The 15,726-nt window shown below is 46.4% G+C and overlaps 1 protein-coding gene across 1 annotated transcript in view; it reads right to left on the reverse strand.

Moving 5' to 3' along the window:
• The window catches only part of morgue (modifier of rpr and grim, ubiquitously expressed), a 65,274-nt gene extending 51,778 nt beyond the window's left edge, over nucleotides 1-13,496 (reverse strand). The window contains exons 1-4 of the mRNA XM_065438129.2: nucleotides 13,358-13,496; nucleotides 13,135-13,266; nucleotides 12,038-12,160; nucleotides 4,720-4,915 (exon numbers count right to left, since the gene is read on the reverse strand). Of these exons, the coding sequence (XP_065294201.1) occupies nucleotides 4,720-4,915; nucleotides 12,038-12,160; nucleotides 13,135-13,245 (430 nt within the window). The 5' untranslated portion in view covers nucleotides 13,246-13,266; nucleotides 13,358-13,496. The remainder of the gene's footprint in view (nucleotides 1-4,719; nucleotides 4,916-12,037; nucleotides 12,161-13,134; nucleotides 13,267-13,357) is intronic.
• Nucleotides 13,497-15,726: the final 2,230 nt, after the last annotated feature.

Raw genomic sequence — 15,726 nt, forward strand, 5'->3', positions numbered from 1 at the left:
CGGTGATCGGCTGGAGATGACCGGCAGGTAGCACCTGAGGTGTCTTCCGACGCTGGCAGGGATCACAGGCAGCAACATAGCGTCGAACGGAGCGAGCGAGACCAGGCCAATAGAAGCGGCGGCGGACGCGGTCGTACGTGCGGGTTACCCCAAGATGTCCTGCAGTGGGAGCGTCATGCATCTCAAAGAGCACAGCCTGTCGTAGATGTTTTGGCACGACAAGAAGAAGATCAGGGCCATCAGGGAGGAAGCTCCTTCGGTACAGAATGCCGCCCTGGAGGACATAACGGCGAACGGATGCGTCGGTAGGTGTAGAGCGCAGACGCTCGATGAGTACTCGCAGCGATAGGTCTCGGTACTGCTCATCGGCGATGTTAGCGAAGGCAGACACAGAGAAAATGCCGTCGGCGGCACTACTGTCGGCGTCGTCAGGCTCGTCTACCGGGTAGCGAGACAGGCAGTCAGCGTCCTTGTGTAGTCGGCCAGATTTGTAGGTGACAGAGAACGAATATTCTTGGAGGCGTAAGGCCCAGTGACCAAGTCTTCCTGAAGGGTCTTTCAATGAGCATAACCAACAAAGCGCGTGATGGTCTGTGACAACGGAAAAGGATCGGCCATATAAGTATGGGCGGAATTTCGCAACCGCCCAAACTAGGGCCAGACACTCACGCTCAGTGATGGAATAGTTGCGCTCCGCGGGTGAGAGGAGCCTGCTGGCGTAAGCGATAACACGGTCGTGGCCACGCTGGCGTTGTGCTAGTACTGCTCCAATTCCGTGACCGCTGGCATCAGTACGGACTTGGTAGGCGCAGAAGGATCGAAATGGGCCAGAACGGGAGGCGTTGTGAGAATGTCGATTAGATGAGAGAATGCAGAGGCCTCGTTATCGCCCCACTGGAAAGGAGAGTCTTTTTTCAAAAGGTCGGTTAGTGGTCGTGCTATGGCGGCGAAATTCCTCACGAAACGGCGGAAGTACGAACAAAGGCCGATGAAGCTGCGCACATCCTTGACACACGTCGGAACAGGGAAGTGCGTAACAGCATGGATCTTGCCTGGGTCCGGTTGCACTCCGTTCGCGTCAACGAGATGTCCAAGGACGGTAATCTGGCGACGGCCGAATTGGCACTTCGATGCGTTGAGTTGCAGACCGGCTCGCCGAAAAACGTCCAGGACTGCTGAGAGGCGCTCGAGGTGCGTAGCGAACGTTGGGGAGAATACGATAACGTCGTCCAAGTAGCACAAGCACGTGGACCATTTGAAACCGTGAAGAAGGGAGTCCATCATGCGTTCAAAAGTGGCAGGAGCGTTACATAGGCCGAACGGCATCACCTTGAATTGATAAAGACCGTCGGGTGTCACAAAGGCAGTCTTCTCGCGGTCGAGATCGTCCACGGCAATCTGCCAATAGCCGGAGCGAAGGTCAATAGAGGAGAAATAGCGAGCACCGTAGAGGCAGTCAAGGGCGTCATCAATCCGAGGTAGGGGGTACACGTCCTTTTTGGTAACCCTGTTAAGGTGCCGATAATCCACGCAAAAGCGCCATGAGCCATCCTTCTTTTTTACCAGCACAACCGGTGACGCCCAAGGACTACATGACGGTTCAATAATGTTCTTGGCAAGCATTTTGCGAACTTCTGCGTGAATAACTTGACGCTCAGCTGGTGACACTCGATACGGGCGGCGATGAATAGGAGGGGCATCGCCGGTATTAATGCGATGTTTGACAGCTGTAGTTTGGGCTAAAGGACGATCGTTAAAGTCAAAAATATCGTGGTAGGAAAACAGAACGCGGTAGAGTTCACGAGCGTGCTCGGAGGGCAAGTCGGGCGCAATCATTTTCCGTAAGTCAGCGATGGAACAATTTGTCGACTGCGATGGTAGAGAAGTATCGGATGAAGTGGCGTCTACTGCAATGGATGCTACTGAGTGATCCTCGAACGAACAAAGCTGGGCCAAAGACATCCCACGTGGCAGCACTTGTGTCGTCAAGCCAAAGTTGACCACTGGCAGGCAGACGCAATTCGCCGTAATAGATAAAACTGTATGGGGTACTGTGATCCCGTGTGTAAGGAGGACGTCTTGCATAGGAGCCGCGATGTAGTGACCGTCGGGGACTGGTGGGGATGACACTAGGTCAACGTAGGTCAGTGCCGAAGGTGGCAAGCGAACGAAGTCGGCGGAACTGAGGCGACTGGGGTGTGGTTCAGTAGGATCCAGAACAGGCAGGTCAAGGCGGAGAGTACTGGCGGAACAATCGATGAGAGCAGAATGTGCGGAGAGGAAGTCTAAGTCGAGGATGATGTCGTGGGGACAGTGGGCGATGACTGTGAATAGCACGATTGTTGAGCGATCGGCGAAGGAGACGCAGGCGGTACACATACCAATTACGGGGGCTGTTCCGCCATCGGCGACACGGACAACAGGCGTCGTGGCGGGCGTGATAATTTTCTTGAGCCGGTTACGAAGGTCAGCGCTCATTACGGACAAATGCGCCCCAGTGTCTATGAGAGCAGACACGGAAACACCGTCGACGTGCACGTCAAGAAGGTTCAGATGAGTGGGCAAAGTCAGTAGAGGATTTGGCGGCGTAGGGAGCAATGCAGCGTCACCGCGAGGCACTGCATCGTCTAGTTTTCCGGCTGGGAGCGGCGCCCAAAGGGAGTCGGCGAATAGGAGCGACGGGGCTGGGGAGAGCGAGATTGTCGTCGTTGGGGCGAAGGCGAACGAGAATAGGGACGGTTCGTTGCAGGAGAATCAGTGGCGGCATTATCGGAGCGTGCGGCATAGGGACGAGAAGGGCCACCTGAGGGGTGAGAGGAGGCAGTATAAGTAGACCGGATCGGGGAACTCCAGCGACTACGACAGTGCCGAGAAATGTGCCCGATTCGATGGCAGTGGAAACAAATAGGCTTGTCGTCAGCAGTGCGCCACTCAGATGGGTTGCGGAAACGTGGTGGGTAAGAAGATGCGGGACGGGGCGAAATCGAAGAAGCCGGGCGGGTATCAGGGCGATGGGCCGAGCAGATGGTGTGAAGACCCATGTTTTCAAACTCCTGGCGGACAACTGCCTGGATCAGTGAGACCGGGACTGCAGATGTGTTGGTGGGACTGGAGTCGAAGGCAGCCGGATAGGCGGCCTCGATCTCACGCCGGACGATCCTGGTAACATCGGCAGTGTTGTTGGGACGAGGAGCGTCGGCACAGGAAGATGTCGCTGGGGTGTTGGGCAGACGGGCAAACTGCTGGTCAATATGTCGGCTTTTGGCGAGTTCCAGGCGGCGGCACTCTTTTATAACAGCATCCACCGTGGCTACGTTGTTGCAAACGAGCAAGTTGAAGGCGTCATCGGCAATGCCTTTGAGGATGTGGGAAACCTTGTCTGACTCAGTCATGTGGGTGTCAACTTTGCGGCACAGAGCCAAGACGTCCTGAATGTACGTGACATAGGGCTCTGTTGACGTCTGCACACGGCCGGAAAGCGCCTTCTGCGCGGCAAGTTTTTGACCGTAGGGGTTGCCGAACAAGTCTCGAAGCTGTGTCTTAAGTGAATCCCAACTGGTGAGCTCATCTTCGTGCGTGCGATACCAAACTCGAGGTGTGCCACCGAGGTAAAAGACTACGTTGGCGAGCATAATAGTAGGGTCCCACCGGTTATTGCGGCTGACGTGTTCATAGAGGCTGATCCAGTCATCGACGTCTTCCCCATCGTGGCCCGAGAATACGCCAGGATCACGGGTAGCGGGGAGAGTGATGTAGGTCGTCGAAGGGGCAGCAGGTGTCGGAGCTGGCGGAGTCGGGTTGTCGTCACCGGGAGCCATGAAGGAAGGCTCGACGTACCGTCCACTGCGAAGCTCCGTGACGAGGTACAGGGAACGTCCACCTCCACCAGATATGTTACGTAGGATGACGCAGACGAAAGGCTATGTACAAATATATTTACAAGGAAAATACGCTGCGCTAGGCCAAGAGGCAACAGCCCGCGCTAGCATCTAATCGTCGTCGTCGTCTTCACACTGCTGGCCTTTCGTGATCGCACATATTGTGCCGTAGCAATATCAATGCCTTAGACATTTTCGACCATAAACTCATCACTTTTGCTTGACTCAATATTTGCCATTAGGGTACCTTTAACTTCACAGCAACTTTGCTGCTGCCGATTTCGCATGCTTCAGGAACTTGTCTGTATAAATTTGCTCAAGGCAAGTACACCGCTTGTCCTTTTAACATATACTTTTAACGGAAGGTTACAAGATGGACTATCAAAACTTTTTGGCAAACAACGTTTTTGTAAAACTTCAAACAGCATTCACAAAACCTTAAATCAAGCCCAAATTCGTGAGCTTTATGAAAATTTTGTGAGAAGTGGCATGTATGTATCTGCTACCAAGGGACCACCACCACAACAGGTTTCAATGACGTGATGACCCTCCTTTTCACATCCAAAGCCGCGCTGCCCTTGGCGTGCATTTTGAACTGATCACATTAAAACTTGACATAATTAAATATTAGTTGCACTTTTGTGGAATTGAAGCTCCATATCGTAACTGGAGCCTCAATTAACTGGATAGCTGTCAACGGCATTGATGGCTATCCAGTTGAAGCAATAAAAACATGGTAAACATTTTCTCAGTACTTGTTTAAATCATTGAAAATGATAATGATGGAGAATACAATACATAGTTCTAAAATATAGCTCTAAATTAACATTAACAAACTTACCTTCAAGTGGGAGCTGTGCCAAGACACCATCAGGCATTGACTCCTGTGGCCTTGGGCTGCTAAGGGCAGATATACATTCTGCGAGTCTATCAGCTTTTGGCCCTGCTGCTGGCAGCCTTGGACGCTCAACATTATGCTTCACCATATCATAAAAGTCTTCCGGTTCATCATTTCCAGAGTCTTCAGAGTCACTTTTCTAAAATAAACAAAGACAAACATTACAGGAACATACTCTGACCTGCTTTATTTTCTAATCAAAACAGGACTTAACTCGTATAAAAAACATATGTAAGGGAATCACCAGCCAGCTGCTTTGATCTTCAGGAACAGTAAACATTCTTTTCAAAATTAGCAAAGTGCAGCAGCAAATCCAAAGGAAGACCGAGAAAGACTACACGACAGATACATGACATGTTCAGTCTTTTCCCAGCTTTCTTCACGATTTTTCGTGTTGCACTAAAAATTTTAGACAAGCTTCAGTGTAGTTCTCTCCATGCATATTAGTCGAAAACAAATAAGGAGCCACATAAACACAGAAAAAATATAAAAGTATGGAGCACATGTCTAAAGGGTGTCGCCGCTAATTGAAGCTAGGGTTTTAAAGATATTCCTGTTCACTAAAGAAGGAAACAGCTTAAACGTGTCATTATCCACTCTATTACACAAGCCACACTATTTCCTATATTCTAATTGCATAATTAGTCAAGATTATTAATCAAATGTCTTAAATTTAGGAAAAAAATGCCTATGAGAAAGTTGTAGTGAGTGACAGGAAATGTCCAATGCAGCACTTTTCAACTTCCTACCTATTACACAATTTGTTTTCTCAGTCATAAAAAGAAACCAAAATATGTAAGTCAGAAAAGGAGAGAGAGCTGAAATTACTGGAGAATGATCCTTCAAGTCAAGCAATAGCTTCCTGCTAGATCAGCTGAGATTATCTGTTGGGGACACTTATTGTTTAGCTCTATTGGTTAATGATATCAGGTATGTGGATGCTCCAACTTATACTGCCTGCAGCATGCCTTCCACTCGATTCTATGCCGCTCTTATAGACCATTCACGCCTGGCTGATCTCACTGACAAAGCGGGCAAAGCGTCGCTCCGACCACTGATGAAGCATGAAAAGGAGTACCCTCAAAAAGTAATCGCAACAAAATTGCGGCTCAAGTCAGCACATATAATTACATTGTCTTCATGATCAACACAATTTACCTTGCCAGACAGCCATTACACGTTTGCCAGACAGCCATTACACGTTTGCCAGACAGCCATTACACGTTTGCCAGACAGTTATTACACGTAAGTGTGGAGGAGCCCAAAAGAAAGGTTTGCTTTAAAAAAAAAAAAATGAATATGCGACTACCTACTCGCACCTCATGACCAGAGCTTTCAATTGTGCCCCACATGAACAGCACTTTTAACCTGCTGTGCTGCCACTGAACAGCGACGCAATTTCTGGCTGCGAAATGGATGGCAGAAATTAAGTCTTTCTTGCACTGCTGAAAGCAACAAGCACAGTAGTTCATGACAGCAATAAGCAGAGTTAAGAACCCAAAATTGTAGCTGCCCTGCCACTTTCACAGTGACAGCACACTAGATTAGAAGTGCTATTCGTTTATGTGTGGCATGTGCAACATGTTTGAGAGTAATGGAATTGCAGCATACAAATTAGCAGGTACAATATATATATATATATATATATATATATATATATGTGTGTGTGTGTGTGTGTGTGTGTGTGTGTGTGTGTGTGTGTGTGTGTGTGTGTGTGTGTGTGTGTGTGTGTGTGTGTGTGTGTGTATTTTTTTTTTTCTTTAACCCTGTAGACACGTGTAAGGGCTATACTTTCTTTTCGCGATTTTGACTAGATGTGGCCCTTGCAAAGGGCCAGGCCATATGGTCCCATTTATCAGATTACGAATTCCAGTAACTTGCATGCTTTCTCACGGAATGTCTTCCTCGATTTATTCATTTCAACGAGCTCCTTTCTCTGCTTCAGCCACCAAATTATGCACTTGTCGTCGACACCGCAGTTGCGGCCAGCTGCTCCGTTGCCATGCTTCTCAGTGTTCGCAAAAAGATTGACCTTAAATGCAGGGTCGTGCGCCATCAAACGCCTCCTCTACATTGCGGACTCCCGGCAGCAGAGAAATGAGCCGAAAGAGCTCGCTGAAGAAACTAACCCCGCAAATAATAGGTGGCACTGGTGATTTGGTGCTGCCACAGAGGAACACGATCGTGGCAGCGCCCCAGAGGTCAGAGGGCAAAGCCCAGCTCCTGCCATATAGTAACAGTGTGTGAAAATTCGCTGATGAGCACGTGCGGCATGAGCGCACAGAACATAATTGCTTCATAGATCGAAGAAATGCAAGAGCGAGAGCTCTCCACAAAAGATTCCGTAGTGCCAGGGACGTGGTCTATGTGGACGCGGCGGAGTACGTAAATAGGCAGAGTATGTCAATAGTTGCTACGAGTCTAGAGGGTGACTGCAGAGTTAGTGGGACGGTAAAAACAGGGAAGGCAGTGGTGGCAGAGGAGGCTGCCTTAGCACTGGCAAAAGCCTCCACGGAAGCCAACATCGTAGTAAGCGACTGCAAGACAACCGTCAAGAACTATGCAAAAGGAAGAATCTCGCCGGAAGTACCGAGAATTTTAAACAACTTTCGTGAAGATCGCAACATTCACATTATATGGGCACCCGCACACTCCTCCCTCCCGGGAACGATGTAGCACACAACCTGGCTCGAGAACCGACAGGCCAAGCAGGTAACACGCAACAAATACTGGGAACGAAGAGAGACCGGATGAACACCTTTAACGAGATCACCAAACACTATAAATTGGGAAGGACCCTTTTCCCTCCAGCACACTCCTCGCTAAGTAGACGGCAAGCGTCGGCATGTCGCCTCTTACAAATATATCCGAACCTGGTGGCCCACCGCCGCTACTACCCGGACCTTTACATTGATTGACGTAGATTGTCAAGAAAGGGCGGACCTGCAACATATGGTTGCAGGTCCGCCCAGAATAAAATAAACAAGACCAGAGAGCAGTGGGAGACCGCATTGCTCAGCTGTGCACCGGAAGACCAACTCAAGGCAACCCAGCAGGATGAAGATGCCACCAGGGCCCAAGGGCTCGAGGCCGTCATCTAGGTAGAGAGGCCCAGGCCTCAAATCTGCTGTGCACAAATAAAGTTTATTCCTCCTCCTCCTCATAGCTGGACTACGTTTTGTGAAATTTCGGGCTGCCAATTTAGGGCTGCGGCCTTTACTTGAGATTATACGGTAATATTCCGTAGGTTTTTTTTTAATGAGGAAAAAATTGTGTAGTAGGTAGGAAGATGTCTCCTAGCATGTCAATACTTTCTCATGGAAAGTTTTTCTCTCAAGTTAAAAATTTGGGAAGCTGATCAACTAATCTTGAATGATTATGCAAATAGGCAAAACAAAAAAATTGCTTTCAGTCTCTTCTTCCTATAGCGTGCTGGCATATACTGAAAACCATCGACAAGTTAGCTGGGATACCTTGTTTAAGGTATAAACCCCATGCAAGCAATCTTGCGTGCAACAGCGACAAGCAATGTGATGGAGATGGCTGTCCCGTTCTATCGTCCCCTACAAGCCGTACCCCATGCAAGCATGACCTTGCGTGGCACCTCCCCGGTGTAAATATGTGCCGAAACTGGCGTGACACGCACTTTATTAATTTAAGTTGATGTGTTTTACTGTAGGGAGCACTGTAAAATATTTCTGAAGGTCTTGCCATAGGTTCTTATCCTTGCACATATCACAATTTAGTCATTAGCTCACTCCACGCGACAATCAAAAGTACTTGACTGATGTACATCCAGTTCCAGGTTTGCACTATCGGCTAGTCACTCTTAGTACTTTCGGGCGATGAGTGACAAATTCTAGGTTTCCAGAGCCGAGTGACAAGCACAAGCAATCTGTTTGCGCGACGGCCCATTTCATTGCTCAAAGCCATCGCTATCATGCACAAAATTGCTCTCATGAGGTTTGGGTTTAAGCAGCTGCACAGCGAACTGCAGCCAACAGCCGTTACAAGATGCAGTATCACACCTGTCAAGGTTTATGGAGGAAGCACCAAAATGATGAGCATAAATGACAAAAAAGCCGAATTTGTTATTTTGCTGTTTCCCTGCTAGCTCCCTATTTGTCTTGCTTATAAGTCTAACTTTCCACTGCACATCAAAAGATTGAATCAGCTATCAGTGATCCTCCACTATTTTGAATATAAAATGTCCAATGAGATCCAGCTAAGTTATCGTCTATTTGGTATGTTAGTTCCTTATTTGTGTGCTCTTTGTGCAGTCAGCTGCATTTAGGGTTCACCACTTGCAGTCTGAATGGAAAAATGCTAAGAAAACATACACTAAATTCATTTCTGTATTTTTTTTAAATATTCAGTATTCGGTCAGTATTCTAGAACCATTTGACACAGGAAATAAGAAAAAGTTCGAGAATTACATGAACATTAACATCAGACAGGCATTGCAAACTGGAGTCATTGTGCCAAACAACAGCGGCAAAAGGTGACAGGCCTGGAATGCCAGGCTAGCATTCCAGGCCTGTCAATGTAAAAGTCGTGAGTGCAGCTACTCACAACCTTTACCGGTCTCGCAAACTGAGCACCTAAAGAGCTAACCTGGATAATAGGCCGCCCACACATTACGAAAAAAACATTTTTACAGTATTCACTATGGCAAGAAGGGAGATGAAAAACAAACAGTGGCAGCTTATTTTTACCTCTCACAAAGCCTGACACTCCCAAGTTGTAAGGTCTACGCAAGTACAAATCAGTACTCTTAGCCACTCGTTCATGCATAATGTGGCAAATATGCACAAAATACAAGTCGTTCTTGCAATGCATTTAACTGGGAGTATTTAACATTGTTCTTGCAATGGCATGGCACTAAGGACAAGCATACAGCTGCTGTATTTACCTCTGCATCCAGAAGGCATGCTCACATTCACAAAGTATGACCATTGATTATTGCCCGTCTTTCAATAGCTAAAAATTTGTTTTTATAGCCAGTGCAGATTTTCATTCAACCCTTATAAGCTTATAATATTTCTTGCATGATGAAGCAACTTCCTTGAGTGCCTAGCAATTATAGCATAGCACATTTATGTTCATTCGACAGAGAATTTGACAAGACACTCACATTTACAACCGAGGATAACTGGAAAATTCCATCTTCGCGCATTTATCAAGTACACATGTGCCGACAATTAGGAACAAAATGGGGATCAAGGTAAAAAGAGTGAGGAGGTAAATGCATGCCACAAGAAATAATGTTCTGGGGTTTTACCTGTCAAAAAACCTGATATGATTACGATGCACACCGTAGTTGGGCACTGGCGATTGATTTTGAACACCTGGGGTTCTTTAATGTGTACCTAAATCTAGCTACATGAGCACTTTTACTCGTGTACATATCGAAATATGGCCACTGCAGCCAAAGCGGACCCACAGCCTTGAGCTCATCAGCGAAACATCTTAGCTGCTAAGCTACCATGACGGGTGCGAATACCAACCTTGGCTTTATGTTTGCCGACTTGCGAACATCAGCGACAGCATGGTGAGCGCGAGGCAAAATATTATGGAGTGACTGGGTCTGCAGCCGCTATTCAAATACATTAATTCTTTGTCATCAGATGCATTGAAGGCACAATGGTGAAAGTGCATCTGAAGGTGAAGTGAATTGAAGGTATCTTCAGTGCATCTGATAAATGAAGAATTAGCATAATTAATAATGGCTGAAGCCCCAATCCCCATCCACCTTACTGTTTCGTCTTCTGGCGACCATGCTGGCACTGGTGTCAGTAAATAAGCAAAGATACGTAATGCCATAATCTTGTACTCATATTATTGCCTCTTACCTCTTTTTACCTTTATTCTTATTTTCTGTCGCAGTGTCTGCGTACGCATATTAATGCTCAAAGATGGAATTCTTTTCCAATAAACCTCACTTGTTGGGCATCTTTTCTGTCAACTTCTCTGCACTACACTAATGCCCTTGTCTACCTAAACATCCTTCATGCAGTGTAGCGAAATTGTTCCTACGGAAACGTAACTAATACCCGTGTTTCTTTTTTCCTTCCATGTTCACTTTGCACTGCTTTTCACCATGAACATAATAAAAATGCCAACCCTATACAGGCTGCAAACACGCAGGCATTATCATTGCAAAGCCCTGCACAACAAAGATAACCTTAAAAGTCACTGCTCTGTAGTCCCAAGTAGACACCTTTTGTCAGCTGTAATAAATGGCAATGTACAGAAAACTGCTTCATAGAATATAAAAAATATAGTTGTCCTGTGGTTTTTCAAGATGAAAGAAAGAGTTTATTAATTTCATAATATTTAGTCTATGCCCATTACAGCCCAAGTACAACACTATGTGAAGTTTTTAAGGAATGCTAGGTGGCAGAACTCAAGATGTCGAAGACAATTCAAATAATTATGAGTACAATAAATGATAACAAGATGGTAAATAATGCACAATTGCTACCTACATTTGCCAGTTAATAATAATAATAATGACAACAACAACAAATTTGTTTGGCAGGGACAGGGGTGATTGGAGATCGCAAGGAGAGGCCTTCGTCCTGCAGTGGACATAAAACAGGCTGATGATGAATAAATTTGTGCTTTGTAGAAAGTATTTTTAAATCAGCCCATAAAGCAGACACCCATTGCAAAAAGAACATCTGCAACACAAAACTAGTGTTACACAACGACACTTCTAAGGTCCCTTCCATTTGACGTAATAGTTCTGCGGAAACCCGCAAGGTGGAGAGAACTAATAAAGGGAAAATGAGACATCCACCCAAATGGTGGATGTCTCTTCCATTTGCCTGTATTTCGTGAAGAGGTTCAGAAGGTGTTGAACTTGCGATTTGTTTCATCAATGCAGCGCTTGTGGCATCTACACACATCACTAATCTTTTCACCAGAGTGTGGGCAGGATGCAGAAGGAGTGCACAGCATTCCCTGCACTTGCAGGAGAGGCATTAAAGGCATGGTGTAGAGAATGCTGGGCTCATTCTGCATGTACACAGAATTGGCACTGTTCAGTTGAAAACTGTTCAGTAGGGGCAAGATGAATCAACCAAACCTTTCAATGTTACTATGCAACTTTTGAAGAGTGTCAAACTGCTTGCCAACACCTACATAAGAGCAATGATCCCTGGTTAGCACTATATCGGTACAACCATAGCCAGCAAGTTCTTTCTACTTTATGCTGTAGCGCTGCATGTATAACAAAGAACCCAAAATTACTGCTTACCCATCCCTGGTCTCCATCCAAGTCGGACAGCACATCAGGATACAAAAAAGCATGGCATGTGCAACACAGAGGGTGGCCAAAGGATGGTCCATAGAAGCCATTGCAAGCATGGCACACCGTTTGCTGCAAGAGCCAAAGGAACATGAATCACATAGTACTTGAGACAAGAGCCCAGCCAAGGTATACATGAATATTTTGTGACTATTCAGACTAATTTCATGGTCACGGGCTATAAACACACACAGCATGTGAATCTAGAATAAGCAAACAAGAGGCTGTGGGAGCCACAAAATGCAATCAGTCTGCAACTGAAGGTCAACAAAAGTATTCTAGCTCTTTGCCATAACTCTGCCCAAAAAAGTACAACAAACTAAAGAGGACTAGTGATGCTCTACAACAGCACACATAGCACAAACGGTTAAGTCACGTAAGATGAAATAGCGTGTACGCCTAGTTTACTAGCAATAAAAGGAAATTTCGGAGATGCATTTAGATGTGGAATCCGCTACTATGCTGCGGTTTGTAAATGAGTTTACAAGGCTCAAGATTGCCCTGTCGCGCTGTCTATAAAATCTCAGTGCGAGTACAAAAGCAGCTACATTAATTGCATCTACAAAATTTTTAAGCGTCTCATGCCCTGGCAGTCACTAGAAGCGTTCGATGCACGGCGTACTGTCGCGAGCGCAAAGTCGAACCCAATAAAGCAAAGATAACCGATCACATTTATCATTCCTATATCTCAACGCTTAAGCGCGTGCAAAAATGCGATTCCGACACACCGTCAGTTCACAACGTGAGCGCTTAAATGTTGTCGCGTCTCGGACGCGTCCCGTAACAATCAGCTACTCGAACGAAGGTAAAATATCCATCGTCAGGGCAAAAACAGCGGTACCTAAAATTCATACTAGCCACAGTAAGCCACAACATTACGTATTGATGCGCTTGCCTGTCGCGTCAATTGCTGAAATCGCGTACTGCTTCTACTAAGCTACACAAGTGCTGCTTTCGAACGTTTCGAAGACGAACGGCGTTCTCACGTAGCGCAGAAGCAAATACGAAGTGCCATTAAATTGCCACCACATAAGCCTATGACAAACCTTGAATTGGAATATATTGTGTCCGTTTCGAGTAATTTCTTCCAGCCGACCATCAGCAGGACGCCTGACAGATACCGTGCTGCGCTGGAGATTGCAGTTCACGGCAGCCATTTCCTACGCCATGCGCTGCCGCTGAGATGAAAATGCTATGCTTAAACGACAGATCAAGACTGCATCGCTACTCTTTTGGCACAAAGATGCTCAGACCTGGCATATTATTCACCTAGTCAGCGACGTAACTAAACCAGGCGGCGACAGAAAAACACGGCACACTGACGCTGCGCTAGGTAGACTCTCAGCCGTCATAATATCTGCACCCGCTCGATCGCGTTCCCTAGCCGCGTTCGACTTCCAGCACAACAGTGCTGGCACATGGTGGCCACTAACGGTATGGCGCTGCTGGTTTCAGCACTTCTGTTAAACATAAAAGTACCGATCAAAATGTTTTTTCTATAAGTTAGCACCTGTGTATAATTATATTTTATAGTGATAAAAAGATTAAATTGTAAAGTACAGAACAAGACCGCTTGCACGAGCAGCTTCTACAAGTGAAAGTAGCAATATGAACCGCGCTCCAAATGCCGCGTCATCTGCGGTCACCTGCAATTTATTCGACTATTATCAGTCATGAGTAGCATAGTTTCATATAAAGTTACTTGGTCGAGTAGTAGCTAGTGTAATGCGGGAGCAATGACAAAATGTTCCACCGGTGTGCGCTGCGATGGTACTTGATCTAAGGTCCCTCTATAAATTATTGAGGGACTTTACATTAATCAAGAACAGCACTTTCGCTTTGTCGGTGTAGCCGGCTGCGTGAGATTTCAACCACCTTTTTTTTTTTTTTTCGTGTCATGTGCTTTTACATTTGCCTCATTTACCTATGCAGGTTAGTGCAGGAACCAGCCGTGCAGTCCTCTCACCTGTCTAGAAGCGTACGGTGAGGGGCTAGTTGGTATGACATTATGGGAACAAAGAAAAACTGCGCAAAAAAAAGGACAAGACAAAGAACTTGGAAGACTGGTTTGCAAGTGAGGCGGTGCACTGTTGCCGTGCGAGAGAGAGAAATTTATTGGAGAGAAAAAACTTCATTGGTGCCGTGCAAGCTCCTTGAACCAGAAGAAATGACACGGCGCCCCTCTCACTTGTGGCGCGGGAAAAGTAGGGCGCGAGAAACTTTTATCAGAAATAAAAAGCAACCCTGTGGTGCTTCCGCCAAGGCGCCTAGATAAAGTGTTCCGCTCCTCGACAAGTATAGCTGCAATCAGTCTTAAACTATTTTCCTGTGGGCAGGGGTCCCTATTGGAAGGATAGCCTTCCAACAGAACGTGTGAACTATGTAGTCCAGCAAGGCAGGATTTTTTGCAGTGCAGATAGTCCAAGAGATGTCAGTAGATGGTGCACTGTGGCTGGCTCACCTGCATTGCAAGTGTCAGAGGTTGGATCCAGCAACTTCTCACAGTATTGGTCTCTGAATGAAGGTGGGGAGTGCCATGCCTTCCTGGCATGGAAGCCTATAGGGGGACAGGGCGAGATGGGCCTTCGGGCAGAAGCACTTGCAGCAAGCTTTCTATGCTGTCGGCGCTGCAGGTGAGCATCGACGGGAACAGCCAGTAAGGTTGTTGGTACAGAGAATAACATGCAAACTTTTAATTCGGGTAGTATTTTCAAATCCTGCATTTGCAGAAGAGCCAGTTGCTCAGGCCAACTTTCTTGCATAGATTCGTTTAAGAGTAGTCTTTGGCAGCAGCCAATGAAGCTCACTAGTCGCTGCACTCACTTGCACGATGTGAACTCATGCAGCACTGCACACAGCAGTGACAAGAGTTCACACTAGATGCATACCTATTGTTCTTTTGTTAAATAGGTGCACCTTATGTATTCATGTTTCGCAGCATCGCACTCCTCCTGGGCTACTTTGACGGACTTGGCTCTTCAGATTTTGGGAATACACAGTGACCGATTTACTATGAATTGGACTGCAGTGACCCCGTAATAACAATAACCCAGGCGAGTGTAACAGCCCAGACAAGATCTACGCACAAGATGATGCAAACTATAATATTGGCAACATCTCAAGTATCGAAAACACAGTTTCACTTTGTAGGGAAAGTGCATAAGCCATTGTTATTGAAACTTCCGTTGCCAATTATGCACTCACTAATAATCATCATCAGCCTATTTTATGTCCACTGCAGGATGAAGGCCTCTCCCTGCAATCTCCAATTACCCCTGTCCTGCACCAACCGATTCCAACTGGCGCCTGCGAATTTCCTTATTTCATCGCCCCACCTAGTCTTCTGCCGTCCTCGAATGCACTTCCATTCTCTTGGCACCCATTCTGCAATCCCTAATGGTATAATGGTTATCTAACCTGCACATTACATGACCTGTCCAGCTCCATCACTTTTCTCTTAATGTCAATTAGAATATCGGCTATACCCGTTTACTCTCCGATCCAAACCGCTCTCTTTCAGTCTCCTTAACGTTATGCCTGCATTCTTCATTCCATCGCTCTTTGCGTGGTCCTTAACTTGTTCTCAAACTTCTTTGTCATTTTTCAAGATTCTGCCCCATATGCAGGCACCAGTAAAA

The sequence above is a fragment of the Dermacentor albipictus genome, chromosome 1, assembly GCF_038994185.2.
Source record: "Dermacentor albipictus isolate Rhodes 1998 colony chromosome 1, USDA_Dalb.pri_finalv2, whole genome shotgun sequence".
In the NCBI taxonomy this organism is placed as follows: Eukaryota; Metazoa; Arthropoda; class Arachnida; order Ixodida; family Ixodidae; genus Dermacentor; species Dermacentor albipictus.